Raw genomic sequence first — 25663 nt, 5'->3', positions numbered from 1 at the left:
TCAATCGTAGGGTAGCTCTATTTTTTAACGTTTTGAGGAACCTCCATACTGTTTTCCATAGTGGCTGTAGCAGTTTGCCACCAATAGTGCAAGAGGGCTCCTTTTTCTCCACATTCTTGTCAACACCTGTTGTTTCTTGTGTTGTTGATTCTAGCCATTCTGACAGGTGTGAGGAGATATCTCATTGTAGTTTTGATTTGAATCTCCCTGATGATGAGTGATGTTGAGCATCTTTTCATGTGTCTGTTAGCCATCTGTATCTTCTTTGGAGAAATGTCTGTTCATGTCTTCTGCCCATTTTTAATTGGATTATTTGTTCTTTGGGTGTTGAGTTTTATAAGTCCTTTACATATTTTAGATACTAACCCTTTATCAGATATCAAAAAGAACTTAAAGCATTAAAGACCTTTGAAATGTCTTTAAAGTTTAATTTCTAGAAATACAGCAGAACAAATATTCCTACTTAATAGACTTTAGAGTTTGACTGAATTGTGAAATGTTCAGTGTGGCAAGGTGGACTGTAGAGGTAGAAAACAGAGTCATATGACTTTGTTTTCAACATAGTGATAAATGATGTCAGCTAGGAAAAATACAGATCATTGAATGCCTTACGGTATACATTTTTATCTAGTTTTCATTTGGTACATTATAATATGGCACATTCCAAAACCTATTATATGCAGAGAGCAATCCTTTTCTAATCCTTTATGTCCATATGTTCCCAAGGATATCAACATTAAAGTGTTTACCTCCTTGAGCTCAATCAAGGTATGGCATAATTTTAATGTGAACCCTTTATTGTCCTGTAAGATCAGGGCATCACTGATTTTTATGGAGAACAGGTAATTCTCATTTCTTAATTAGTAGTCTGCTCTTTCTCTTCCACATTGAGTACAGTATCCACAGTTATTCCTATGTCCTGCAGTGACCAGCCTCCCTCCATTTCCAGAGGCCGTCTGGGAAAGGAAGTAGAAAGGCTGTATCGGGATGTGTGGTACCCGATTTTCATCATCCAGTCAAATAAGACCTAAAAGATAAAAAGTTTAGCTATCAAATACTGTGCAAAGTTGTGTCTCTCTAGATCACCATGATATTTTATAATTCTTTCATTGTTAAATCATGCCCCTAGGAGTAATGAAACAGAACCTTCTAGAGTTTAAAGGAAAATAGCATGCCAAGAATTGTGAGACGCAAATAACCTTTAATACCCTTCTGAAGTTTCAGAAAAGGCCTAGGGACTAAAGGCACCTATAGACAGCAGGGGCATTTAACAAGTAGCAAAACCCCAACCCTAGGAAATGGAAAGGTTATTCAATTAAAAAGTTACGAACAAAAGGTTAGCACTTAGGAAAAAAGTTGTTTAGATCAGAATCGAAGCCAAGAGTAAAAAATCACTCAGGAACTTTGTCACCAGAGACATGCCCAGGCCCAGTGACTCTGCCTTATGATAACCCAATTTTCAATGGGCTATTCCTATAAATTGAGAACATTTCCTGTTATGAAGATTTCCACAGTAATTGTGAAAACTTCCATTTCCTATTGTTTAAAAACGCCTGCCAAAGGACTGTTTGCTGCTTTAGGAAGAAAGCTGGATACTAGAATGTTCTTGGGAGAAGCTGGAGTATCAACTATAGATAATCTCTGACTTCTGCTAACTACCATCCAAGAACCTATTCCATGTAATAAACATACATCTAGGTCATAAAGCTTCATCATTTTCCAATATTTGGATACACCTTAATTAAACCAATTCCCACATAAACACTTATACCTTTGATCATTTGTCTTATTTTACATAGAATAAATTCTCATCAATGAAATTAATGAACCAAAGACATTTTTAAAGATTATACAAGCACCTGGGTGGCTCAGCTGGTTAAGGTCGTGATGCCAGGGTCCTGGGATCAAGGCCCGCATCGGGCTCCCTGCTCAGCCGGGAGCCTGCTTCTCCCTCTCCCTCTGCCACTCCCCCTGCTTGTGCTCCCTCCTTCTCTTTCTCTCTCAAATACATAAAGTCTTAAAAAAAAAAAAAAAAGATAATATGAGTAAATTATCCCATAGGAATAGTGGCCCAATGTAAACTCACATGAACAATTAATGAGAATCACTGTTTTCTCCACACACTGGCCAAAACTGCATACTCTTCTTTTTAATCTTTGACAATCTGATAGGTAGAAAATTCTGTCCCATTTTAATTTGCACTTCTTTGATCCTAAGTAAGGCCAAAAATTTTTATCTGTCACTTGTTTTTTTTTCTTTAGGAAATCCTTCATTTTTTTTTTTAATCTGCCATTCTAGTGTGGAGTTTACCTTTTCCTTAATTAGTATAATAGCTCCCTATAAAGAAATGACTATTAAACATAGATGTAAAATATTTTTTTCCAAAGTTTTAACTTTACGAATTTTTTCTTTTTCCTTTTTTAATAAGATTGTATTTATTTACTTGAGAGAGGAGAGAGAGATCACAAGTGATGGGGAGGGGCAGAGGGGGAGGGAGAAGCAGACTCTCCATTGAGCAGGGAGTCCAACCCAGGGCTCGATCCCAGGACCCTGAGATCACGACCTGAGCCAAAGGCAGACACTTAACCTCTGAGCTACCCAGATACCCCTGAACATTTTCTTTATAGAATTTTACATTTCTATGTAGTCAAATCCATTAGTATTTTCCATTATAGTTCATAGCATGCTAGTCACAGAAGGCTAAATGCAACAATCAGGACAGAAAACAATTTAGATATATTTCTAATATAATGCATAATTAAGTATGCTTGAAAGTAGAAATACACCAAAATATTAGCAATTGGCCTTGGCATCAGACTGCAGATCGTCTTTATTCTCTCTACTTTTCTGTTTTCCAAATTATTGCTAATGAACACAGCACAGTTTTTAAGAGAAAAAAAAATCTATTAGAACAAAAGGAAATAACCTCTAAAGAATGATCTGAAAATTACATATAAACAATAGGGCTTAAGCTAATAACCCATCAAGGATAATGGGAACAAAGTTAATACTGGCTGCTTCCTAGGGATTTGAGAGCATCATATCTACCAAGCTGTGAAAATGTAATTAATAAAAAAACAAACAAAAAAGGAAAATAACTGAAAAAAATGCAGAAATTACAGTTCAAAAAAATCCAGCATGCCTAATTACCCAAATTTCTGCAACACAGAGTACATATAAATGCCCTTTACCATCCATGAAGGGAGACCCAGACAAGACAGTGGTAATACCTCCCCACTGCATGGGAGTAAACTATTGTCAAATTCAACAAAAATATTTCTCAATATATGAATTGCCTCACCTGTGAACTGCAAGACTTAAAAAATCTTCTTCTCAGGACACTCCCACTTGGACATCGGAGAGCGACAGTAACTACCTGAGGAATAAAAATGTTCTAGTAAGAATTCCAATCCGCTGCTCTTTGCAATTCCAAAATTGCTACTCTTATGAAACGTCTGTAATTCTAAGCAGCTTGTGTAGGGTTTTGTAGGCATTGAGCTCTGAGAGTAGTGGGCCAAAATAAAGGTCTAAATAAAATTCACTCTAAATATAAAAATGCCTTCTGAAACGGAAGAACATTTTCCTATTGACTGAGGAGATCACTGACAGGGCCTTCTGGAGAGGACATCAGAAACTAGATGCTTCTGTCTGTCCAGATAATATCAAGGTTGTTCATGGGCTTCAAAATTCATCTAACAAACCAAGACGATCCAGTGCTGCCTCAGAGTCTAAGACGAGAAAAACCCTGGACTGGAAGGAAACAGGTTCCCAAGTTACTCTATCATTGTAAGCTGTGCCCAGAGGAGCTGGTCCTAGTTGCTAGATGCGCTTTATGTATTGAGTTTCCCCATCATTTCTCCCTGATTAAACAGTTAAGTAACTAAAAGAGCTTGCAAACTGCTAGTTAATATTAAAAGACATTCAAAACAAAAAACGATGAGGAAGTAATATTTTCTGATGTTTATTAAATAATAAATGTCAGGAAACCCTTTTTTAATATTTTTGCGATAGAGAGCAAGCACGAGCAGGGGGAGGGGCAGAGGGAGAAGCAGACTCCCTGCTGAGCAGGCAGCCCGACCTGGCACTGGATCCCAGGACCCTGAGAGCATGACATGAGCCAAAGTCAGACACTTAACCGACTGAGCCACCCAGGTGCCCCTCCTCTCATTTTAAAATTCTTACCATATTATTTAGAACTCTGTGGATGGTTGTAATACTAAATAAATAACAGGCACAAAAAGAATTAGAGTGTACTGCTTAAGTAAGAATTGCATTAATTATATTTCAGATCCCTCTCTCTCCTACCAGAAATCCATGGAGTTGTTAGTTTGCTCATCTATTAGTCCGCTCCTAAATGCAAGCAGGCTTTGGCTAGAACAGGAATTTTCTTATGGCTCGTTATCATAGAGTCACAGGCACCACACATACAGAAATATACAGACATATATAGAGAAAGCTCCACCCAGTCTGTCCTGTAGGAATGAGGTCATGTATTTTAAAGCCAGAGTAAATTCATAAAAGGTGTTCCCTGTCAAACCGGAGCTATACTGAATTACATCTGTATGATAAATGGTTGTCATGGATACCAACCCAGCGCCTAATGAGAAGTGAGAATGTAGAGTGTGTAGGTCGGGAGGGACATATCACAGACTTGAATTTGTTGGGTATAACAGAAAGGAATTAGAAGTTGTTTTTTTGTATGTGTGTTTCTCCTGGAGGTTCGATGTCTGGACTGCACACTTCACTGTCTCTTAATGACTTTTGGATTTTCCTCAGACATCCAACGTCCTCAACTGAAATGTTGCAAATGTGTTGATAAAAATGAGACCCTCCGGGGCGCCTGGGTGGCACAGCGGTTGGGCGTCTGCCTTCGGCTCGGGGCGTGATCCCGGCGTTGCGGGATCGAGCCCCATATCAGGCTCCTCTGCTATGAGCCTGCTTCTTCCTCTCCCACTCCCCCTGCTTGTGTTCCTTCTCTCACTGGCTGTCTCTATCTCTGTCAAATAAATAAATAAAATCTTAAAAAAAAAAAAAATGAGACCCTCCCAGTGGCTTTCCTGGCAGCATCAAAACCAGTTTCAAGGAGTCTGATAGTTGCTGAGCTCTAAGACGTGGAAAACTTCAGCTTTAAAGATGAGCGTTCCCAGGACATTAGAGACCCATCTGGAACTCAGCCAGGCGACCGCATGAAGGCAGTAGACACCGCAGCAGCGCAGCTGGGCAGAGGGCAGGTCAACATGGAGTGGAGGTTCAGTCGGACCCGACCCCCCAAAACCCCAAACCGTCCTTCAACTCAAAATCTACACAGCAGCTGCCTTCTTCAGTTCCTCTATCTTTTTTTTTTTTTAAAGATTGTATTTATTTATTTGACAGAGATAGAGACAGCCAGCGAGAGAGGGAACACAAGCAGGCAGAGTGGGAGAGGAAGCAGCAGGCTCCTAGCGGAGGAGCCTGACGTGGGGCTCGATCCCATAACGCCGGGATCATGCCCTGAGCCGAAGGCAGATGCTTAACCGCTGTGCCACCCAGGCGCCCCCAGTTCCTCTATCTTAAGGGGAAAACCACAATTTGAAGTCATCTGCCTATACTGATTCTGTTTTAATAAGTAACTCCTGGGGCGCCTGGTGGCTCAGTCGGTTAGGTGTCTGCCTTCGGCTCAGGCCCTGATCTCAGGGTCCTGGGTTCGAGCCCCATGTCGGGCTCTCTGCTCAGCGTGAAGTCTGCCTCTCCCCCTCCCTCTGCCTCTCTGCCTACTTGTGCTAGTGCGCTCTCTCTCTCTAATAAATAAATAAAATATTGAAAAAAAAATAACTAATTCCTTTGCTGACCTCAAGTTTGGAAAAGCCCGTGTATCCTTCCTCTGCCCCCTCAGTGGACAGACGGCAAGCTTCAAAACAGGCCTGGAGCCAAGGGGCTTGAGATCACACCACATTCCAAACAGACCTCATTACGGTGCGATCGCATACACATGGGTGCGCTCTTCTCTTTCTAAACCCAAACCGAGAGCAGACGCACTCACTTGATGTTAAACAGAAAATGTACTTAATTTCCGAAGGAAAAAAGTAAGCTTACTTCTTCAGCTGTTTCAGGAGGTTCTTCAGGCAGATCAAGAACCTAAAGATAAATAAGGATTTGTAAGACGAATGTAAACATTTTGAAGACAAAAATAATAATCTCAGCGAGAAGAGTTCCTTTTAATATGGAGTTTAGGCATATCTAAGCTTAATGCAATCTTTTAATAGACATTTATAAAAAACTCATAATATGAAAGAGCTCAATTAATAAACATTTTTGGGGAAGCAACTTTGTGCAAAATAAATGATAATAACAGGAGGTGAGATGACAGCTACCTGTCTATGCACATGTAAGAATCTTACTTTTATGATATTCCAAGATACTATATAAAATATTTAAAGAAACAGAGGATAAATATTAAGTTCAATAGACCTCCAAATTTTAGGTATATATATATATATGCACGTTTTAAGTGCATATATTTTCCTTCATTGGCACTTGTAGGGGACTGGATAACCACCATTCACTTTGGTTGTCCTCACGATTTACTCTGGCTTCCCTATTTCTATTTATCCATTACAAAACCAGGTGTTCAGACCATTTTCTCTCATTAAACACTGTTGCCAACAATTTCACCTTCAGGGATGCTTTTTGTTTTTTAATACCCAGACTCGTGTTTTATAGCATTTTATCTAACCAACATTAATTGCATTTTACCAAATAAACCATCTGTTTTCCTTTGGTATCAAAAGCATAGGTGACTGTCAACCGAAATGTACCATCAACTTGAGATGACTCGTGTTATTAACAAAAACCAAAGAACTCTGAAGTGTAAATTCAGTTCATTAGATCTTTTTGAGATGCTAGAAATAGTTCAGTGACCTGACTGCCACCTTCAAGCCCCACTAAGGGACCAAGAAACCTCAGACAGAGAAGCAACACATTAGAAAATATTTTCAGGGGAATATATGGCCTCCCAACTTTGCCTAAGAGTCAGCGCAGAGATTCCATTTCCTACCTTTGCCACCTCCAAATGAGAGTCAACCTGGGGACTGAAGATTTGAAAGACCAGAAGGAATAATAAATCGGAGCACTGTTCCAAAGCGAATGGCTGCTAACTCATTTCCTAGCAGGGCCACTGAGAAAAATGACACTCACTAAATATGGGTTAATCATGTCTTACCTACCTGTAGGAATCCTTCTGTTAATAAACATTATATTTTTCATTTCTACATAACTGAATTCCTTCATCAAAAAGAACTGAGTATTTTCAAAACCTATTAGCATTTTTTTCATAGCTTCTTTTTTTTTTTTTTTAAAGATTTTTTATTTATTTATTCGACAGAGATAGAGACAGCCAGCGAGAGAGGGAACACCAAGCAGGGGGAGTGGGAGAGGAAGAAGCAGGCTCACAGCGAAGGAGCCTGATGTGGGGCTCGATCCCACAACGCCGGGATCACGCCCTGAGCCAAAGGCAGACGCTTAACCGCTGTGCCACCCAGGTGCCCCTCATAGCTTCCTTCTAAGTGGCATTCAGAACATTAATACCAAATAGGAAAAGTGATTCTCAATGAAGCTGATCCCTTTGTAAGGTAGTGGGAAGATACCATCTGGATTAAAAGCCAGTCCTGTTCTTCACTCAGTATGCCACCTGGCCCAGAGCAATATTCCTACTGCACACTGATACAATTACATGAGTGGGCATTTAGTAACAAACCTCCTTCTGCGTGGGCTGCTCAGCAGATGCTGAAATTCTGGTTACAGGCTTAGGCAAGTTTCGTCTCTTTGCTGCTTCTCTGTTTGGTGTTTCAAAAGATGTCTGACTCCCATCTTCAAGCACCAAATCTTCGTCACCCTGGACAAAAACAACAGACAATTTCTAAATGCTATTACCAACTGTATTCTATTCATAGTGGTTATTTCTTTTACCCTGATGGCATTTCAGTAAAAAATAGAATTTACTTGGGGTGCCTGGCTGGCTCAGTTGGTAGAGCATGTGACTCAATCTCAGGGTCATGAGTTCAAGCCCCACGTTGGGCATGGAGACTACTTTAAAAAAAAAAAAAAAAAAGAATTTAGTCCTCATTAGGCCCAGAAATTTAAAGTATTATCTCCTTAGACAAGAAAACATGGAGCTTAACATCTTGTAGAAGCTGGGGTGCCTGGGTGGCTCAGTGGGCTAGATGTCTGCCTTCGGCTCGGATCATGATCCCGGGTTCCTAGTATCGAGCCCCACATCAGGCTCCCCACTCAGCAGGAAGCCTGTTTCTCCCTCTCCCTCTGCCTGCCTTTCCCCCTGCTTGTGCTCTCTCTCTCTCTCAAATAAATAAATAAAATCTTAAAAAAAAAAAAAAAAGAAAAGAAACTATCCTTATCCAGCTCTGGGGCTCCCTCTAATAGATACAAGGCTGAGAGGGATCTTTCCATTTTAACTGATCCCCAAGTTTTTTAGTAGGATGGAAGAAAGAGGAAAACCTGACTGATATCCTTTTCCCCTTTCATTAAAGGAAGCAAGACAGTGCAAGGGATTACGCCTCAAAAGGCTGTGGAAATAGCACATGTATGTAAAAACATGCCTGTGTATGTGACCCTGCAATACTTTCCTAGCGGAACGTGGCCCCAGTATCCTGTTATATATAAACACGTTTAAGTTCTCAAATTCAAACCCTCATCTTTCTTTTGAATTAATCACTTTAGAAGGCAAAGGATTTTATTCCAGAAATCATGAAGATGACTTTGTATTAATATTACCCATTAAGACTTTTTCCTGGGGCGCCTGGGTGGCACAGCGGTTAAGTGTCTGCCTTCGGCTCAGGGCGTGATCCCGGCATTATGGGATCGAGCCCCATCAGGCTCCTCTGCTATGAGCCTGCTTCTTCCTCTCCCACTCCCCCTGCTTGGTGTTCCCTCTCTCACTGGCTGTCTCTCTCTCTGTCAAATAAATAAATAAAATCTTTAAAAAAAAAAAAAAAGACTTTTTCCTGTGCAAAATAATTAACTTCAGGGTCAGGTTCTCAGATACTTGCTTATTTAGTTCAATAATGCCTTTTTCCCACATCTACTGTCTTGTAAACGTTCTCTTCATCAGACGAAAATGGCCACCATTTTGGTGGGCTGTTTCCCCCATTCCTTTGTCCTAAGAAAACTTGGAAGGAGCAAGGACAATGGGAGTCAGGAGATCTTCATGCTCACCAATTAACTGGCCAAACTTAGGCTGTCTGACTGCAAAGTACTGGGCTCCATCAGCTGATGCTTATCCTTTCTCTCAGCAATTAACATTCCAATTCTCACATTCTTGATAGTCATAAGGGCCTTAAGTCATAACAATGCCAACAGTCTGCTCTGTCCCTGACTTCTTGTTGTCCCCACCAACTAGGTTAAAATATAAACTAGGAGTGCCATGAAGACATAGCCTAAAAGCAAGGGACAGAATGACTAATTCACATTGTGACCATTTCAGAAAAAGATGTAGCCTGCTAAAACCAGGCTGTCAATGTCCAACACCACCACACCCAACGGAAGACAAACTCATCTCAGAAGTGAAATCACTCCCCAGAGCAGGTGCATTTCACGTGGCATAACTTTCACAGTAATTTCATTACCCACCCTTGAGTGATTTATGGCATGTATACCATTAGGAAATGAATAAAAACTGATTCTGCTTCATACTAAAAATCCTGTTAACCTTTATGGGATCATTTTCTTTACAAGATGGTAAAAGGTCCAATATAAACAGAAAGCAAAAAACAAAACGAAACCCAGAAAGTGTTTGGGACAGAAATGATCTTATACATAAGATCTGTGACCAGTTACTCTAAACTTAATTCCTTTATGAACGTCCTTTTTCCTCTGTAACAGAATTGTGAACTTCCAGTAGCAAATGACGAAGTTCAGACTCAGTGCCAAAGGAAAAAACAGGCAAATGTTAATTTGGCTTTACAGAAACAGAGCCAAACATAATGAGTATAATGTGAGCTTATAGCACCAGGGAGATCTTACTTAAGGAAAGATCTGAATTTCCTCATATAAAATATGGTGATTAGTCAACAGTTTTCTCAAAGACTACCTTATGTTAGAGCTTCTCAAGCATCTGTTACATGCTGTTTCAGCACCAAAAGCATTTAGCCCCTCAACACATAGATATGCTCTATGTACAATCGTGATGAGTAAAGACTTCTAAAAAACAGACCATACTAACAGTTTAATATCATTTGAAACTTTTAAAAAATCAATATGTAATATACATACACATTATACATACTTAAACATTGCATATGATATACACCTACTGCATATATGTAATAGTAGAATTCATAATAAAAAATGAAAATATTTTCTAACCCCAAGTTTATGACCATTGCTCAACTTCCAGGTTTCACCCGTCATCTGATAAAAGCGCTCTTCCAGTTTTCTCAACTTCATTTCCTGGTGAGGTTTTAGAACATTCTCTATGTATCTGGTGGCCTGCTCAAAAAAAAAAAAAAAAAATGAGGCATTGTTATTACAATATTCCTAAGATTTTATGTTGCCTATAAAGTTGTAAATAAGAACCAGGTGAAGAAATTGTGCTTTCACACTAACTCAATTTTGCCAAAAAAGCAGCATCCTTCACTTTAACAGCACTCTCTAAAAATCTGCATTTATACGTAATGCCAATAAAAATAAATGTTCCATATTCATGCTTATTTGGCAGTCTGCCCCTATCACCTTTAATGTGCTTTCATTTCTTTTTCTTTTTCTTCAATGAGATTTTATTTTTTTAAGTAATCTCTACACCCCATGTAGGGCTCGAACTCACGACCCTGAGATCAAGAGTTGAGCACTCCACCGACTGGGCCTGCCAGGCGCCCCTTTACTGCGTTTTCAGTGCGATGAACACTTACTAGGAGCTAGGGATGCAAAATGCCTAGGACGTGATCCCTGACTTCTAGGAGCTTCAAGTCAGAGCCATTTGTCGAAGGCATGATGCCCAATGCATGACGTCACTTGGAAGAGCGTTCACTGAATAGCTTAATTACAGTAAAGTTGAACATATTTTTGGTCTTAAATGGAGATTCTGGTTTTAAGATGACAGAGCGAAATTTCTGCCTCCCTCTCCTCTTGAAACTCACCCCTGAAGGACCAAGGGAACAAGAAAGAGAAACCTAAATTCCATCCCTGGTGAAACAAAGAAATACTATACGCACCAAACCCCGCTGTATGAACCTACGGAGGAGGGGTAACTGATACAACACAGTGAGAAAGCCGCAGCTGGTGCGCGCAGAGGAGAACAGGATGAAGCCAGCCAGGGCGTTCCAGAGACCCTGGCCAACTGAGGAAGAAGACACACAGATACCACGGCAGGAACACGGGGTGAGGTGCAGCGCTGAAAATGGGGAGTGGCGGGGGAAGCCGCACCTCAACCAGTGTGTGAACCAGAGAGGCTACAGAGGCCCAGATCGCAGTCTTAGTGACAAGCACGAGTGCAAACTTGACCAACCGAGTACATGAGCCACCTTCCCCACTTGACTCAGATTGCTGGCAGCCCGGCTTTAACCCCCAAGGTGAGAGGATGGAGGACCCCTCTCTGGAGAAGGTGAATTGCAAAAGAACAAAGAGACAGTGAGTGACAAAGCTAAACTACTGCTCCATCACATCACCCTACACCAGCAGACAACCCGTCCAACCCTGCCCACATACACAGAAATTCCAAGTCACCGTATGTTCCTTTTCTGTTTTGTTTAAGTAGAACTTATGAACAGTAAAGAACTCAAAGCCTGATGAAATTTACAAATGCATGCTCCATCAGTTAGCTTTGTAGGGTATCTCTCTCTCTCTTTTTAAAAATTTTATTTATTTATTTGAAAGGGAGTGAGCAAGAGAGAACGAGAGAGCGCGTGAGCAGGGGGAGAGGGAGAAGCAGACCCCCCTGCTGAGCAGACAGCCCAATGCAGGGCTCGATCCCATGACTCTGGGATGCTGACCTGAGCTGAAGGAAGTCGCTTAACCAACTGAGCCATGCAGGCACCCCTTAGTGCATCTCTCTTGAAGCTGAAAGGACGGAGCCGAGGATTATCACATGATTTAAGTCTCCAACACGAAAAGTGGAGACTATAAAACAGAAAGAAAGGAATCTGAAAAACCACACTGGAATTCTGAGGTTAATGGTGCAATATTTCAAAATTCTAGGGATTTTCAATCTGCAATGCTATGCCAAATCAAACTATGAATCAAGTGTCAGAAGAGAAAAACCACCTTTTTATAATGCCACGCCTCAAAAATGTTACTGATCAGCAGACACATCTCTGCACAAGTTGGGCACTTCACCATGCACGTACGTACACTACACTGAGTAGTTTGTTCAAAGATTTATTAATTTTTGTTTGTTCAAAGAGAGAACTTTAATGGGGTAAAGACTTTTGCCAAACAGAAGAGTCCTAACTTTACACACCCATAGGAATTATGGACGCCAATTAGCAGATAGTTGGCATCTAGATGTAATTATAATTTACTAATTATCAGGCAAGGCTTTACAATTAACAGTTCCTTCCACAGGAAATAACATAAAGCTTTGTAAGTTCAAATATTTACAAGAGAGTTTCTTACAAAAGATCTTGTAAGGATACATTTATTGTTCTAAATTCAGATCAGGGTAGTTACAAATGTAGTAATCGCCCATCTCCCAACAAATACATAGGTTTTTACTCTTGTGATTTGTTTTCAGCCTTCACTTGTTTACTTAAAAAGGAGTAATTTGTTCACCAGAAGAACAAGTTGTTTAGATGCTGAAACACGCTGATAACAAGTTGATAGCTTTCAAAATATTAATGCCCCTGTACCAAGGCCTTTGTAAAGGGTTTATGTTTCTAATATTTAGGTAAAAGTCCACAGGAGTCTCCTCTTTCACAAAGGTTAATCATCAATCTGGCAACCGCCTAAGTGCTGACAGTTCAAGGTCAAGAAATAAGTGTTAGGTAATCATCCACAGTAAATGTAATTCCTAGCTATCAAATACAATCTCGATACAGCAAAAGCAATGCTCAGAGGGAAAGTTGTAGCTGTAAACATCTAATTAAAGAATAATGATCTTAAATCAATAAGTTAACTTTACACCTTAAAAAACTGTAAAAAGAACAAACTAAACAGAGAACAGAACAGAAGAACCACCAGAACCAAAACTGGTACTTTGAGAACAGACAAACCTTTAACTTGACAAAGAAAAAGAGAAGACAACTAAAATCAGAAATGTGAGGATATTACTACCAACCTTACAGAGATAAAAAGGATTAGAAAAAGAGTATTAGAACAATTGTAGACCATCAAATCAGAAAACCAAGATGAAGTAGACAAATTTCTTGAAACACACAAATTGCCTAAATTGATTCAAGAATAAATAGGAACTCTCAACAGACCTAACAAAAATATTGAATCAGTAATTAAAAACCCCCCAATAAAGGACAGATAGATTCACAGGTGAATTCTATCAAACCTTTAAAGAAGAGTTAACACAGATCCTGCTGAAATTCCAAAAAATAAAAGATGTGAGCACAATTCCTAATTAATTCTGTGAGGTCAACATCATCCTGACACCAAAGCCAGGCAAAGACGCTACAAGAAAAGTACAGATGTCTGCCTTCGGCTTGGGGCATGATCCCAGAGTCCTGGAAGAGAGCCCCGCATCGGGCTCCCTGCTCTGCTGGGAGCCTGCTTCTTCCTCTCCCACTCCTCCTGCTTGTGTTCCCCCTTGCTGGCTGTCTCTCTTTCTGTCAAATAAATAAACAATATCTTAAAAAAAAAAAAAGGATTATATGCCAGCTAAGTGCGATTTACCCCAAGAATGCAAGATGTTGCAACGTAAGAAAATCAATGTAATACAAATTAATAAAACAAAGGGGGAAAAACCACATGATCATCTCAACTGATACAGAAAAACCATTTGACAACACTCTTTATGACAAAAATACTCAGAAACTAGGAATAGGAAGGAACTTGCTCAGCATGACCAGTATCTAGAAAGAAACGCGTACCTAACATCACATTCAATGGTGAAATACTAAACCTTTCTAAGACCAGGAACAAGGTAAGGATGCCTGCTTTCACCACTGCTATTCAACACTGTTTAGAAGTTTTAGCAAGAACAACAGGCAAGAAAAAGAAATAAAAAATACCAATTTTGGAAAGAAGGAAGTAAAACTATCCCCATTCTCAGATGACATGATCTTATGTAGGCATACATTGGAAAGATTGCAGGTTCAATTTGCAATAAAGTAAATATCTCAATGATGCAAGTCAAATTTTCTGGTTTCCTGGTGCATTTAGAAGTTGTATTTATACCATACTGTAATCTACCAAATGTGCAATAGCATAACATCTACAAAAAAGTACATACCTTAATCTAAAAATACTTTATAAGTTACAAAATGCTAACCATTATCTGAGCTTTCAGTGAGCTATAATCACCGATCACAGATTACCATGACAAATATAACAATAATGAAAAAGTTTGAAATATTGCAAGAATTACTGGAATGTGACAGAGACACAAACTTAGCAAATGCTGTTGGAAAAATGGCACCAAGAGACTTGCTCAATGTAGACTTGCCATAAACCTTCAGTTTGTATTAAAAGAAAAAAGTATCAGGGGTGCCTGGGTAGCGCAGTCGTTAAGCGTCTGCCTTCGGCTCAGGGCGTGATCCCGGCGTTCCGGATCGAGTCCCACATCAGGCTCCTCCGCTGGGAGCCTGCTTCTTCCTCTCCCACTCCCCCTGCTGTGTTCCCTCTCGCTGGCTGTCTCTCTGTCACATAAATAAATAAAAAAATCTTAAAAAAAAAAAAAGAAAAAAAAGAAAAAAGTATCTGCGAAGCACAATAAAGTAAGATTTGCCTGTATATAGAAAATATGAAGAATCCACATACGGCAACCACCAGGGCTAATAAACAATGAACAAGTACAGGGTATAAGATCAATACACAAAAATCATTTGTATTTCTATATACTAGCAATGAAAAATCAAAAAAGGAAATTAAGAAAACAACAATTACATTGAACAGAGCATCCAAAATAAAATATGCAGAAATAAATTTAGCCAAAGGGGTGAAAACTATGCACACTGAAAACTACAAAACATTGCTGGAAGAAATTAAAGATATAAATAAATGGAAAGGCATTATAGGTTTATGGATTGAAAAACAGGGGCGCCTGGGTGGCACAGCAGTTAGGCGTCTGCCTTTGGCTCAGGGCGTGATCCCGGCGTTCTGGGATCAAGCCCCACATCAGGCTCCTCCGCTGTGAGCCTGCTTCTTCCTCTCCCACTCCCTCTGCTTGTGTTCCCTCTCTCGCTGGCTGTCTCTATTTCTGTCGAGTAAATAAAATAAAATCTTTAAAAAAAAAAGAAAAGAAAAAGAAAAACAATATCATTAAGATGCCAACGCTAGGCAAAGCAAAGAAGACTTAATATTATAAACGTCAATATTACCCAAAGCAATCTATGGATTTTGATGTAATCCTTCTCAAAATCCCAAAGGCGTTTTTCACAGAAATGGAAAAGCCAACTCAAATTCATATGAAATTGCAAAGAGCCCCAAATAGCCAAAACAATATTGAAAAAAGAAACTGAACCCCCACCTCCCACCATATACAAAAAATTAACTCAAAGTGGGTTAATAACCTAAATGTAAAAGCTAAAACTCTACAACTCTTGGATGAAAATATATAGGAGTAAATCTCCATGACTTTCGATTTGGCAATTGATTCTTAAATAGGATACCGAAAGCATGAGCAATAAAAGAAATAAATAATTGGATTTTCATCAAAACTTTTGTGCATCAAAGGACACTATCAAAAGAGTGAAAAGACAACCCACCCAATGGGAGAAAATTCTTGGAAGTTATGTAACTGATAAGAGTCTAGTATTCAGAATACATAAAGAACTCCTATAAAAAACAAAAAGACAACACAATCCAAAAATGAGCAAAGAACTTGAACAGACATTTCTTCAGAGAAGATGTAAGGATAGACATCTCTCCGACAAGCACATGAAAAGATGCTCAACATCATTAGTCATTAGGGAAATGCAGATCAAAATGTGATACCATGTCATACTCATTACAGTGGATATTTAAAAGGGGGAATGGAATAATAAATGTCAGTGAGGAAATGGAGAAATCAGGCCCCTCAGAAATTGCTGGAAAGAATATAAAAAGGTATAGCTGGTGTAGAAAATAGTTTGGTGGCTCCTCAAAAAGAAAAACAAAGAATTACATATGACTCAGCAATTCCACTCCTATGTATAACCCAAAAGAACTCAAAACAGGTACTCAAAGACTTGTGCCCAAATATTCATAGCGGCACTATTCATAACAGCTAAAAGGTGGAAACAACCGAAATGTCAATCAGCAAATGAATGGATAAACACATGTTGATATATCCATATAATGAAATATTATTCACCCACAAAAAGGAATGAGGTATTGATACATGTATATGGATGAACCCCAGAAGACATTATGCTAAGTGAAAGAAGCCAAACACAAAGGTCACACATTATATGATTCCATTCATATGAAACATCCAGAATAGAAAAATTCATACAAACAGAAAGTAGAAGTGCCTGGATGGCTCAGTTGGTTGGGTGGCCGACTTTTGATTTCAGCTCAGGTCATGGTCTCGGGGTCCTGGGATTGATCCCTGCATTGGGCTCTGCACTCAGTGGGGAGTCTCTTTGAGGATCTTTTTTTTCCCTCTCCCTCTGCCCCTCCCCCTGTTCACTCTCTCTCAAATAAATAAATCTTTCTTTTTTTTAAGATCTGATTTATTTGACAGAGAGAACACGAGAAGGGGGAGCAGCAGGCAGAGGGAGAGGCAGAAGTAGGCTCCCCGCTGAGCAGGGAGCCCAATGCGGGACCTGATCCCAGGACCCTGAGATCATGACCTGCGCCAAAGGCAGATGCTTTTAACAACTGACCCACCCAGGCACCCCTAAATAAATAAATCTTAAAAAAACAAAACAAAACAAAAAAACCACCAGAAAGCAGACTGGTGGTTACCAGAGGATGGAAGGAGTGGGGAAAGGGGAAGTGACTATTTAATAGGTGTGGGGTTTTCTTTTGGGTTAAAGAAAATGTTTTGGAACGAGATAGAGGTAGTGGTTGCAAAATACTGAGAATGTTCTAAATGCCACTGAACTGTACATTTTAAATTGGTTTATTTTTTTTATTTGGTAATTTTATGTCAGGTGAATTTGACCTCAATAATGAAAAAATCTGAGCACAAACACAGAAAGCAATAGACTTCAATTTTAAATACCCCAGATATTCTGTATTCTCTTTATATAAACTGTCTAAAAAATTATGCTTTACCTTTTCACCCTGTGCCTCTTGTTGTTTTTTTCTGACAAGTTTTTGCCTTTTCTCATTCTTCTCTTCTTCTTCTAAGACAGCAAAACATAAAATTGCTTTTTAATTCTCTGAAAATAGCCTGTAGATAGTATTTCAGGAGAGACAAGCCTTCAAAAAACAGACTGTAATTCTTGAAATAATGAAAATGAGATATATGCAGACAGTTCAAACAAAGAAATCCACAAGTAATATCTATAAGAAATCCACAGGTAAAATCTGTAAAAAAAGGTCTGTTCTGAAACAAAAGTTCTCTGACATGTATTAATATCATATGTTATAGTTTTGGTGAGGGGGCTTCAAGAACAATTATGGGGGCATCTGGGTGGCTCAGTGAGTTCAAGCCCTGCAGTGGGCTCCACACCTTACTTAAAAAAAAAAAAAAAAAAAGTTGGATTTTAAGTGCAGGCCCTTGATAGGGCGTCAGCAGCTCCAAGACATGGATGGAAGCTCATTACTGCCCCTGAGTGTGGAATGCTGCACTGCAGATACAAGTACCATTTGGTCACCCTTGGACATGACCAAAAAGCAAAATGCCTGGGTGCCTGGCTGTCTCAGTCAGTGGAGCGTGTGACTCTTGATCTCGGGGGGTTGTGAGTTTGAGCCCCAAACTGGATGCAGAGACTGCTTAAAAATAAAAATACAAAATCATAAAATCATTAAAAAAAAAATAAATGCAACATGCCTAGACCCCAAAGCTGGGGTGTGTTTGGGAACTCCCATGACTGAACCAATATTAGGTTATTAGCCACTAAACGGCAAAAGAAAGGATTTTTGCTGTTGTATGACCTTTTTCATTCTGGTTACACTAAATTAGTTAATTATTTTAAGTACACCCCCACACCCAGCGTAGAGCCCAACACGGGGCTTGAATTCAAAACCCTGAGATCAAGACCTGAGCTGATATTAAGAGTCCGACGTTTAACGAACTGAGTCACCCAGGCGCTCCCACTAAGTTTCATTTAAATGAGTTTCATTTAACTGTATTCCCTTGAGGAATTATCCATCTTTTTGGAAAATATATCCTTTAACTTGCCTGGCTCCTTAAATAGGAGCATTCCTTTCTGTCAACTATGTTCTCTCCTGGCAATAAATATTTCCTCAAGTTTATTAAGGCCCAGTCTGGCCACTGATTTACCATGTGATGAGTCAGACTGAGCGATCTTAAGACTCCCTCCTGACTCTGAATCAAAGACTATAGCTTCTAAATAAATCAGTAACAGGTGATTAAGGAGCTTAATCCTTTTTTTTTTTCTAAGTAGGCTCCACACCCAGTGTGGAGCTTGACCTCGTGACCCTAAGATTAAGAGTCACATGCTCTACCGATTGAGGCAGCCAGAAGGCCCAAGGGGCTTTAATCCTTAAAACCACTGAGAACTGACTACTTCTTTTTTTTTTTAAGATTTTATTTATTTATTTGACACAGAGAGAAGCAGCCGGTGAGAGAGGGAACACAAGCAGGGGGAGTGGAAGAGGAATAAACAGGCTCCCAGCAGAGGAGCCCGATGCGGGGCTCGATCCCAGGACCCTGGGATCATGCCCTGAGCCAAAGGCAGACATTTAACGACTGACCCACCCAGGCGCCCCGAGAACTGACTACTTCTGAACTTTTGATAGACTTCATCACGCAAATCTTTACAAAACGCAGAGGATTAAAATTTTGGATGAATCTGAAGGCTTGTATCTCAATATCTGATGACACTAGGGAAGACAGAAGGTGTATAAACAAGCTGATTTTTTACTCATTTGAAGAAAATCTAACAATAATTTAGCACTTTATACAGTCTTAATTAGTTCTTTTTATTTTAAGACTGTATTTATTTATTTGAGAGAAAGAGAGACAGCAAGAGAGAGAGCACAAGCAGCGGGGAGCCTGCTTCTCCCCGCTGAGCAGGGAGCCCTCTGGCACAGGACTCAATCCCGGGACCTGAGATCATGACCTGAGTGGGAGGCAGACGCTTAACAGACTGAGCCACCCAGGCGCCCAGCTTCTAACTCTTTTAACACTGTTAAGGGCTTTCAACAGTTAAAGTAAAACATTTTACTTACCAAAAATAAGAACAAGCGTGGGGCGCCTGGGTAGCGCAATCGTTAAGCGTCTGCCTTCGGCTCAGGGCGAGGTCCCGGCGTTGCGGGATTGAGTCCCACATCGGGCTCCTTCGCTGGGAGCCTGTTTCTTCCTCTCCCACTCCCCTGCTGTGTTCCCTCTCTCACTGGCTGTCTCTCGGTCACATAAATAAATAAAAAATATCTTTTAAAAAAAAAAAATAAGAACAAGCGTGATTTCCTAACGTTAAGAGTAAGTGTGTAAGGAAAAACTGCCAAAGTGAAATGGACAATAAATTAGGTTGAAAAACCTTTACAACGTAATGGTAGATAAGATTACCATTTGTTGAATAGTTTATAAGCTGAAAATATCAAAGAACAATTAAACTGCAAGATTTAGGGGTGCCTGGGTGGCTCAGTGGTTAATCATTTGCCTTGGGCTCAGGTCATGACCCCAAGGTCCTGCAAGCCTGCATCTCTCTCTCCTCCTGCCCATTCCAGCAGACTTGTGTGTGCTCTCTCTCAAATACGTAAACAGAATCTTTTAAAAAATTAACTGCACAATTTAAAATTAGAGAATTTGCAATGTATCAACATAGATATGGTATCATTTCAAATGTGTATATAAGGATAATGTACAATTTCGCATAAAAATGTTGGGTTTAGGGGCGCATGGGTGGCATAGTTGGTTGAGTGTTAGACTCTTGGTTTCAGTTCAGGTAGTGATCTCAGGGTCGTGGGATCCAGCCCTGTGTAGAGGGGCAGGCTCAGGGAGGAGTGGGCTTGAGATTCTCCCTCTTCCTCTGCCCCTCCCACTCATGTGTGTGCTTGCTCATGCTCTCTCTCTCTAAAAATAAATAAATAAATCTTTTTTAAAAATTGGGGGGTTTATAGTTCATTAAAAATCAAGACAAAAGTTGTAATGATTACTCTACCTTGAAATTGCACATCACCAATTAACAGTCAATGGTTCTTATGCAGTTTTAGAATCAATAAAGAAAGGAATTTGAGTAGAAAATTATAAAAGGGTAGCATAAACAATAAACTTACCTTTCAGATACACTTGGGACGATTTAAATGAATTAAGCCATGAGGTAGTCACAGAAATAATTAAAGTAAGAAGAGCAAGCAGTAAGAAAATCCGACCACACAGCAAAATTAGATCTTTAACTCCTTATAAAGATAAAAAAAAAATTAAAATTAAAAACATTTTTCTTGATACTAATAATAAATGAATGGTAAGACATTAAGATTATTTAGAGTGGTATAGTAAAAGTTAATTTATGCAACTGTCTTATGATTTTTTTCATACAGTCTCCTTTGTGAGCTAAAACTCATCATGGTTGTCATTACCAGAATAAGTTTTCAGAAAACAATTTTAGAATAGCTTGTTGTCTCAGAAATATAGGTATAATTCAAGTGACTGGTTACATTATAAAAATTATGACTATCAATAATGCATAATTCTGGTTTCCCTCTATCCAGAGAAGGAAATAAAATTATCCCACTGGGAATTAAATTGTAACAGTATCATCTTGTCAAATTCTCATTCTATTTAAAAAGTCATTCTGAAACACGAAATTCATATTTCTCATAGTTAAATTGCGCAACTGTGTACTTTTCTATTTCTCAATATTTATTCAGTCATTTGCAAGTAAAATTACTATACACATACATGTTTGTTTAGAAAAAAGGACAAATTCAGTATTTCTTATTTTAAGAAGATGAAAATTAAAGGAGCAAAAATGTAACAAATACCTATAATTTGTGTGACACAATTTGCTAAATGGTGAGGGAGCAAATACAAAGCTGGCTTAAAAATGCTTTCTACCCAGCAGGAGTTTTTAGTTTTGTGGTTCTCAAAAGTTCCCAGGCAGAGGTACAGAGGAACCATTGCAATCAGGGCTGGTAATTAGTCAATTAAAGATTAAAGAAGGAATTATATATATATATATATATATATATATATACACACATACTTAAATCTTTCTTTCTTGAAGTATAGTTGACTATACTTGTGATAAATATTTTATTTGTTTTATTTTAATTAATTTATTTTTTAAAAAATTTTATGTAAGTAATCTCTATATTCAATATGGGGCTCAAATTCATAACCCCAAGATCAAGAGCCACACGTTCTTCTGACTGAGCCCGCCAGGTGCCCCATAAATATTTCATTTTCAACTGAAAACTGATATATATGTTATCTTTTTAAAAAATAGCAATTTAAAGTTGTTTAAAGAAATACCTGTTTGGGGGCGCCTGGGTGGTTCAGTTGGTTAAGCGGCTGCCTTCAGCTCAGGTCATGTCCTGGAATCAAGCCCTGCATCAGGCTCCCTCCTCAGTGGGGAGTCTGCTTCCCCCTCTCCCTTTACCCCTCCTTCCTGCTGGTGCTGCTCTCTCTCTCTCAAATAAATAAAATCTGAAAAAAAAGAAAGAAAAGAAATACTTGTTTTGTTTTGCCTCACAGTCTCCAACTTTTGCCAACATTAGCTGTTGATTCAAGTGTTGTTCAAAACAACACCTAACTAAATCTAGGGTTTTACAAAAGTAATTTAATACCTACAGTACTGCTATTTAGGGAAATCAGAGTTATGGGATTTATGTTCCATTATACTGCTTTTTGTTCTAACAAGCAAGCAATCTGCAATGTCATATGGGAATATAAAAGAACTAGATTTGTGTGTATATCTTTCAAGTAACAATTTTTTTTATTAAATCAATTTCTTTGGTACTTATTCTCAAGAGCCCATGTGCAAGGCACTTCAAAGAATAATAAATGTGAGGAAGTAGCATTAATATATTTAGCTGTAAGTACAAGTAAAAATGGCAATGAAGGCTTTTACACAGTAGAAAAAGATAGGAATCATCTCTCAATGTCTGTCCAAAAATACAGCCCAGGTGAATGAACAGGTGGGGGAATTCTAATTTTCCAGCTAGGAATTCAATTAAGCAGCTCCAGCTAAGAATATTAGTATCTCTAAGTACTGTTCCACCCATAACTAGCCCTGCAGCCGTTGCACTGGGACGAACGATTTGTAAAACAGACTTAACCACTGTTACTGGATATTCGGAGAACGAATATCAAGAAAGCGAAGATGGGGCGCCTGGGTGGCTCAGTCGCTAAGCATCTGCCTACGGCAGGAAGCCTGCTTCTCCCTCTCTCACTCCCCCTGCTTGTGTTCCCTCTCTCACTGCCTCTTTCTCTGTCAAATAAATAAATAAAATCTTTAAAGAAAAAAAAAAGAAAAAAAGCAAAGTCAGGGCGTCTGGCCGGCTCAGTTGGTAGAGCATGTGACTGACTGGTTGTTTGAGCACCACACTGGGTGTCGAAATAACTTAAAGAAAAACAAACCAAAGTAAACAACCATCCGTTCACAACTGACAGAAGAAAGGAGTTAACTTAGTGAAAAAATTCAGCAACTAGATGGAGATGCTACCAGAAGCCCAGCTGCATTTTCTTGAATTTTTGGCCTGCTTTATTAAATGAGACACTGTCGGGTTGCCTGCCTGGCACAGTCAGTACAGCATTCGACTCTTGATCTCAGGGTCATGAGTTCAAGCCCCATGTCAGGCATGGAGTCTACTTAAAAAAACAAACAAACAAAAAAAATTAAAATAAACGAGTAAATAAATTAGGCATTGTGATAAATGATGGGAACACAAAAACAAATTAGATGTGGTCTCTGCCTTCAAGAACTGTATTTTCCTGATAGAGCTGATGATGTGAGATTTCCCTCTGCAACCACCTTCTCATTGACTAGTGACTCAAACATTAAGGGCAAAGTGAAGAGAATCTAAATTAAGAGGTGGATACTCCAAAGGCAAGGGAGCAGGTAAATTCTGGAATAGGTTAAGTGTGAATTTAACATTTCCTTATGTCATTTGGATAAAGGTCTCGTTAGATTCCAATACAGCCTGAGTGAGGAGGAGGTTTCCAGAGGGACTTTGCAGATTTTTTTTAAAAAGCATTTTATTTTAAGTTCTTATTTTCAGCAACATTTCTAGGTACCTGACTTCTTGGGAGTGGGGATAGAGAGAGGAAATACACAAAGCTGGGTTTCATCATGGTCTCTAACTTTAAAACTGAACATAAGGAGTGAGAAATGCATGTAAACTCATGACTAACATATCCAAAAATGGACTGATTCTCCACAAGTCCACCATTTTCCTCTCAGTTTTCCCTTTATCACGGGCACTATCAACCACTTAGGGTTGTTCAACTTCACATGTAGGAGTCATTCTTGAATCCCTCCTTTCCCATTAATCCATCCACGAATCCTGTTGATTCTACTTTGTAAATATTCCAAATCTGTACACATTTCATCTGTTATCATCCTAGTCCCGGCCATCATCACTACTTGCCTACTTCAAAAGCCTCACTTGTTTCACAGCTTCCACTACAGCCTCCTTCCAAAACATTCACAGAATCCAGTGGCTGACTATCTACCTGGTAATCCCTACGCCCAGTGTAGGTCTTGAACTCACGACCTGCGCACGAGTCTCACGCTCCACTGACTGAGCTAGGCAGCGCTCCTCCAGTGACTCTTAAAACCTTAGGGACGCGCTTAACCTCCCTATTCTGTTTCCTCAAGTGTTGAGATGGGGATTATAATAGTACGCATCCCCACAGTTATAATACAGATTGGATGAGATAATGAATAAACAGCATTTAGAGTTAGGCTTATAACAAGCGCTCAGTGAATGTTACTATCTCGAGCCACTCTCCCCCTAAGTCTCCCTGATCCATCGACAGTGGTCTTCAACCTTTTCCTCTAATACGTCACAATTCCTTTTGTCTGGAATGTTTTTGACTCTGGTTCCGTATCATTTCCTTAAATTCCTCGGAAAGCCTACATCACACCACGTTATTTCCTTGTGACCGTTCAAAACAATCTGAAAGTGGTAACTACGTATGTCCCTGTGCTTTCGGCCAGACTCTCCCCTTGCACGCAAAACTGGTGGAACACCTTCTCCGCCAAAAGCGGTCCGCCTTCCCAAAGTGGCGGGAGTCTAGCTCCCGGGGGACCCGGAGCCGGAAGAGAGAGGCGGACGCGATGCAGCCTGGGAATCCGAGTCCAAGCCGCCCAGACAGGAGACGGCCGCCGACACAGGAATTCGACGCAACACTCATGGGGAAGTTATGCGGGTGTGAGTGCCAGAAAGAAAAAGCCAACACTTACCTAGATCGGGGATCCCACGCCGGAGCTCCAGACACAAGAGGGGAAGAGCAGCGAGGAGGAAAATGCCCACGATCCCACGAGAAGCCATGGTGGCGGGAGCTCCGCGTCCGGGCGGAGCCCCGCCCCTTCCGGTTGCGCCTTCTTTTGGACGGTGGTGTGGAGCCCTTGCTAAAGCAGTGATTTTCAGGGAGAGCTAGACCCTGAAGCCGGGTCGTTGGTTCGACTGATAAAGCCCCTGTTTTTGAACTCATAATCTGTAGCCTTATATCAGAAGAAATGCAGGTCACCTCCCCACGTCACATGATGTCCAGGAGAGATGGCCTGTGTGGCAGCCCGCCTAGTCAAATCCTGTGAAATCAGAGCTTGGGTTCTAGCAGCAGCTTCCTGGCGTCAAGGCACGCAGCGCTCGTCCTTTCGCTGTTGGACTGTGGAAGCTGTGAAAAAGACCTCTCAAGAGTAAAATGTATTGGAAGAGAAAGTGTAAGGCAGTTGCTGTGAGAAGGCAGCCCGTGCCTCGTAATCAGCCTTGTGTCCGTAGTGGGTGATTGTGGGCTTTTGGGTCAAAGCTACTAAGCACTACTCTTGGGAAGCACCTTCCTTCTCTCCCTAACGGTTCCTGGTCCCTTCTGCGACCTCTTGTTAATGCGGGTTGATGCTTGAAAAGTGGGGTCTGGACCAAATTCCAGGTCCTGGAGACCCTGGAGTCCTGCTATTCCTTGCTCTACACCTCAGTTTTGCCAGCAGGTGTTAACTGTTAACGACTTGACTTGGCCTCATAGTTCTATGACCTCATGGCCATCCCATGACTCACCTCTGTGGCGCTTCTGCCCATCTGCAACTCAGTTAAGCTACGGTGGTCCCCACAACTTACAAAGTTTAATGCTTTCAAATTTCTTTTTCTTTTTTTTTTCTTTTTAAGATTTCATGTATTTATTTGACAGGGAGAGAGACTGCCAGCAGGAAAGGGAACACAAGCAGGGGGAGTGGGAGAGGAAGAAGCAGGCTCCTAGCAGAGGAGCCTGATGTGGGCCTGGATCCCAGAGCAC

At 40.1% G+C, this 25663-nt stretch overlaps 1 protein-coding gene across 2 annotated transcripts; it reads right to left on the bottom strand.

The window, feature by feature from the left end:
• Positions 1–407: 407 nt before the first annotated feature.
• On the bottom strand, positions 408–24746 carry UBXN8 (UBX domain protein 8). Of its 2 annotated transcripts, XM_034647616.1 has the most exons (8): positions 24618–24746; positions 20485–20607; positions 17353–17423; positions 10357–10479; positions 7733–7870; positions 6073–6114; positions 3302–3376; positions 408–1027 (listed from the first exon to the last, which is right to left on the bottom strand). In XM_034647616.1, the coding sequence occupies exons 1-8, from the start codon at positions 24703–24705 to the stop codon at positions 857–859; spliced, it is 831 nt and encodes a 276-aa protein (XP_034503507.1). In that variant the 5' UTR covers positions 24706–24746; the 3' UTR covers positions 408–856. The 2 variants fall into 2 exon arrangements, with proteins under 2 accessions (XP_034503507.1, XP_011225292.1); XM_011226990.3 differs by lacking the exon at positions 20485–20607 and having other exon boundaries at positions 24618–24722.
• Positions 24747–25663: the final 917 nt, after the last annotated feature.

The sequence above is a fragment of the Ailuropoda melanoleuca genome, chromosome 18 (genome assembly GCF_002007445.2).
Source record: "Ailuropoda melanoleuca isolate Jingjing chromosome 18, ASM200744v2, whole genome shotgun sequence".
NCBI classification, from domain to species: Eukaryota; Metazoa; Chordata; class Mammalia; order Carnivora; family Ursidae; genus Ailuropoda; species Ailuropoda melanoleuca.
This window is presented reverse-complemented; position numbering and strand designations above follow the sequence as displayed.